Genomic DNA, 5,488 nt, shown 5'->3' with positions numbered 1-5,488 from the left:
TCTGACCCATAGCGACCCTGTACAGGGTTTCTGAGGCTGTAAATCTTTACGGGAGCAGAAAGCCTCATCTTTCTCCCTCGGAGTGGCTGGTAGTTTCGAACTGTGACCTTGCGGTTCGCAGCCTGATTCGTAACCACTATGCTACCAGAGCTCCTTACTATAAAGATCAGGGGCAGTTCTAGTCTTTCCTATAGGATCACTATGGGTCATAATCAACTCTATGGGTGTGGGTTTGTTTGGTGACTTTAGTATAATATACTACATACTACTCTAAAAGAAAAGAGCTACAAACTAACCTATCATGAACAAATACAGGTGTTGATTGAGGTTCTTCTCATCTATTCATACTGAGGATTCCTGTTTCACTTTCAAGTATTTTAATTACATACATCTCAATGACTCTTGATTTTATCTCTTTAAACACGTTCTCTTCTGAACACCACAGCAGTATTATCATCTGCCTTCTGGAAACTCTCCTTGATATAATCCCAGTTCCTTAAATTAGCACATCTAACACTAAACTCTTCTGTGTTCACTTTCTCACAATAAATGGCATGACCTTCCACCAAACTACTGAAGCCAGACATTTGTGAATAAACAGGACACTTTGATCTTTCTCTAATTCCCCAAATCTAATCAGTTATAAAGTTCCACTTGTTCAACTTCTAAGTCTCTCAAATTCACCCATATATCTCTAGCTCTACTAGCCACTGTTTTAATGCCAACATTTCTTCTTTGAGGTAGCTACTTTGAAGTGATCGCTGTCTCTAGTTGTGATCCCTTGAATCCATTTTCTGGCCTATGGTCAGCTATTTCTCTGGGGTACAAATCTGATCATCATAATCTTCAACTCCAATCAAGACATAAAAATTATACATTCAATAAAGTGTTAAAATGGAAAAAAAAAAAAAAAAGACTCAAACTTGAAATTGTAAACAAGAAGAGCCTTATGACTTGATCTTGCCACTTTATAATCCATCATGGTAAAATATTTAGCTTCCTTAATGCACTGTATTCTACCATTTCCTGGTTTTTGTTTCCTGTTCTTCCTTACTCTCCTTCTACCCCAGGTCCATCAAGCCTCAAAATAAACCTACTAATGTCTAGACACCCTTCCTTAGGAAACCCTTCCATGATGATGCTCCCCCATCATCCCTATTCCTGAATAAAAGGTTAAGTGCCTCACTTACTCTGTGTTATAAAGACTTCCTCAATTAAGGACTTCTCATTCCATACTTTCTAAAATTTTTCTTTGTCTACATCCCCCACTAAATGTCTTCAAGGGCAAATTTCTTTTGCTTGTACATCACTGCTTTTCAGGCATTCAGATTGAGTGACACATTGTTGTTGTTGTTGTTGTTATGTGCCGTGGAGTCGGTTCCGACTCACAGCGACCCTGCACAGGGTTTCCAAGGCTGTTAATCTTTACAGGAGCAGAATGCCTCATCTTTCTCCCATGGAGCAGCTGGTAGTTTCGAACTGCTGACCTTGCAGTTCGCAGCCCGATTCATAACCACTACGCTACCAGAGTTCCTGAGTGACACATAGGCCTCAATAAAACTTTGGTAAATTAATGACTCAATGAAAAAGTGAATTACCTTAAGCAACTCCACCACAGTTTCTGCAAAACCAACCACGTACATTGCAACTGCAACAGCATTTGCAAAAGCGAAGATGAGGCCGATTGCACCACCAAATTCTGGCCCCAGGCTTCTAGATATTAAATAATATGCTCCCCCTAAAAATAAAAGGGAAAAAAGTAGTGAAATTATAGGATTTAAAACACCAATCTTATTTTGAAACACTTAATTCCACAAAAGAGATCACAAAGCAGATGTCTACAATAGGCAAATGGGTGAGGGACAGAAGAAAACACCCCAAACAGAATACTTCACAAACCATTTCATGTATTAAGTTCTCAACATTCAGAGAATTCTCCTTCTACGTAATGTAATGTCACTCTGATATTTAAATCCCATTTTTCTTGTCTAAAACTTAGAATGAAATGGGCAACAGCTTATCAGCTTCTCCATCATATTCATAGACACCAAGAACTATGATACTATTTCATAGATATCAGTGATTTTCTAAATTATTTTTGAATGCTAATTCAGCCTTTAAAATCACAGTTGAAATTGGTAATTGCTGAATGGATACATAGTAGATTTGCAGTTTATATAGGTATGGAAGGTTGGGCTAGACTACCATCATGTGCACACATATACATATGGTTGTGGGTTTTCCTACATATATAATTTGATGTTCTGAATGGATACGCACATAGAGGCACAGTCATGGAAACTTCTTAAACATATTCAAACACCTCATGGGACTGAGCTACTGGTATTGAAGGGCTAACTAAGGACCACAATTTCACAGGGCAGTTGTATCAATTGGCACAACACAGTTTACAGACAATGATCTGCATCCTAGTTTGGTGAATAGCATCTGGGTTCTTAAAAGCCCACAAGCAGCCATTTAAGATACAACTATTGGTTTCTTTCCACCTGGAGCAAAGAGTTATGAAGAAAACCAAAGATTCAAGGCAGCAACTAGCTCAAAGAACTATAGCCCCACATAAACCACAGACTCCTCCAGCCTGAGACTAGAAGAACTAGATGATGCTTAGTTACAACTACCTACCATTCTTCAGGGACTCAATAAAAGATCCTAGTTAGAATGGGAGAAAAATGTAGAACAAAACTCAAGCTCACTTTAAAAAAAAAAAAAAAAAAAAAGGTGGGGGCATATTTACTGGTCTGATAGAGACTGGAAGAACCCCTGCAACTACTGCCCTAAGCCAACCCTCTAAGTCGGAATTGAAGGCAAAGGTACTTCCAGGGACAACTTTTCAAACAAACACACTGTCCTATAAAATTAACAATAATACAGTGAGGAATGTGCACCTTAGGACTATAAACTATACACGACCAAAAAGGACAGTATCTTTCTAAAAAACAAATGTGAGAAGGCAGGACTGGACCAGGGAAAGCAGGGTGGACACAGGGAGGGTCATCCAATGTCACGGAATAATCTGTATATGAATTATTAAATGGAAAACTCATTTGCTGTGTAAACTTTTACCTACAGAAAATTAAAACGTTAAAAAAAAAGAAAATCACACAGTTGACATCATTTCAATTACTTACATTAGTATGACAATTTTCTGGGAATGGGAGGAATAAGCAGAAAAAAAAAAGTCTCACAATGAACTAAAAGAACAGCATACACTAGCATTGCAAAGATACATAATTTGTATTCTAATAAATCTTGCTAGGTCATAATTATAAACTTAGTTTTACTAATATTGAAATTACCAGAGGGCATATACATGTCTCTAGATACTGATATGGAGTCCTTATGTGTCACTGTAGGATAAGCATTGCAATGCTAACTACAAGGTTGGGAGTTCAAATTACCAGTCATTCCTTGGGAACCCACAGAGGGTTGCTATGAGTCAGAATTGACTCTACAACACTTAACAGCAGACACTGATAAAATAGCGAATTTTTTATTAATTACTAATGTTTCACATCTTGGAATTCTTGAAGGAAAACAAGCAATCTGAGCCTCTTAATATTAATCTCATGTGGTTTCTTTGTAAGATGAACCATAACGTAAAACTTTTCTCAGAAATCTTTTGAACACAATTATAATCAACTATCACTGAAGTTTTGCATTAACAAATAAAGAAATTAAAAGAGAAAGTTTTCAAAATAGTAAATCATATTACAATTAATCACAAGGAAAATCTGTTAAACTACTATAATTATTTTACATTAATATGCTTTCTTTTTAAAATTTTCCAAAATTCATTTAAATTATTTAACTTCATTCCAATACTAACAAGGAATTAAGGCAATCATTTATCTTGATTTCATATATGTGCTATATTTAAATCTACTTAACTTCAGAATACAGTTTATAGAGTTGTCTTCTATGGCTTCAAACATTTCACTAATCTGAAAGAAAGTTACAATTTCAAAGAAATCAGCTATCTAAAAAGTAAAGAACTATGGAGTTGAATTCTACTTTAGAATTACTTGCTTGGCAATGAACAAAACATAAAAGTTTGATTGTTGTTAAGTGCTGCTGAATTGATTTGAATCCACAGCGACCCGGTATAGGGTTTCCAAGGAACAGCTGGTGAGCTTGAACCGCCAACTTGGCAGATCACACTGACTTTGCAGTCCAGCTAGTTTGATAATCCATGATAACTGGGCTTTACCAATATAGAAAGCACTTTCTATCAGTACAATATGTAGAAAAATGTCTATTTTTTCTCATTTTCCAAGGTTTGCTTTCATCTATCGGTAAAAGTGAGGAGGAACTCAATTAGTTCAGAAAACAGAAAAAAGGTAATTCTAGCTTATTATGATGCAGACAACTAAAAAAGATTAATCCACAGAATCTGCATAAGACTTAATTTTGCTTTAAAAAAAAAAAAAAAGCCTGTTTCATGTCTACTGTTATTATCCATACAAATTATAAATCCAACTTGCAGCAGTATTCCATTAAACAAAGTATGTGTCAAGACAACAGAATCATGCCTAACAGTTGTTGTTGTTGTTGTTAAGTGACATAGAGTCAGTTCCGACCCATAGCGACCCTGAACAGGGTTTCCAAGGCGGTAAATCTTTACGGGAGCAGAAAGCCTCATCTTTCTCCCACAGAGCAGCTGGTAGTTTCGAACTGCTGACCTTGAGGTTCACAACCCAATATGTAACCACTACACTAACAGTTAGATCTAAAAAACAACAGCTACTGAAATCCAAACATAAGCTCCATGAAACTTGTCTGTCATGGACTTCCCTGTGTCTATCACAAAGTAAGTGCTCTATAATTATCTGCTGACTGACTGAAATACAAATATATAAAACTTCACCTAAGACATGAAGCAGGAAAGCTAGATTGCCTTTCGATTTCCAGAGCTATCTATCTACAATGTTATATATTCTGGGTTTTAACTGGAATAGATATTAAACTCTACACCCCTCACCCACCCCAACTCAGTCAAGACAAAACAAAAGACAGTTGACATTGAATCAATATTGACTGATGGAACTCCCGTGTGTCAGATTCCTAGCCAATGCTTCTCATGTGCAGCCACGAGCTCTTTGTCAGTGAAGACTTGTGTGTTCCCAGAATGTTGAACAGGTTTCAGTGGCACTTCCAAACAAAGATAAACTAAAAAAAAAATGCCTGGTGATCTAAGTCCAAAAATTATTAATGAAAACACAATGGATCACAATCGTTCAACCTGTAACGTGACACGAGACCAGGGAACATTAGTAGGTTCCATTGTGCATTGCAACGACACATGGTTAATGTTCAACCATTTCAAGAGGTACCATATGAATAAGAGCCAATGATACTCCGGGAGGAAGTCCAAAGCGCAGTGAAAGAATTGGCAAAGAACAAGGTACCAGGAATAGATGGAATAAAAATTGAAATTTTTCAAGAAAGTGAGGCAGCACAAGAGGCACTC

At 36.8% G+C, this 5,488-nt stretch overlaps 1 protein-coding gene across 1 annotated transcript in view; it reads right to left on the bottom strand.

The window, feature by feature from the left end:
- The window catches only part of SLC12A2 (solute carrier family 12 (sodium/potassium/chloride transporter), member 2), a 148,457-nt gene that overhangs the window by 87,156 nt on the left and 55,813 nt on the right, over positions 1 to 5,488 (bottom strand). Inside the window, exon 5 of the mRNA XM_006870688.1 lies at positions 1,599 to 1,738. Within this exon, the coding sequence (XP_006870750.1) occupies positions 1,599 to 1,738 (140 nt within the window). The remainder of the gene's footprint in view (positions 1 to 1,598; positions 1,739 to 5,488) is intronic.

The sequence above is a fragment of the Chrysochloris asiatica genome, unplaced genomic scaffold (assembly GCF_000296735.1).
Source record: "Chrysochloris asiatica unplaced genomic scaffold, ChrAsi1.0 scaffold00147, whole genome shotgun sequence".
Classification (NCBI taxonomy): domain Eukaryota; kingdom Metazoa; phylum Chordata; class Mammalia; order Afrosoricida; family Chrysochloridae; genus Chrysochloris; species Chrysochloris asiatica.
This window is presented reverse-complemented; position numbering and strand designations above follow the sequence as displayed.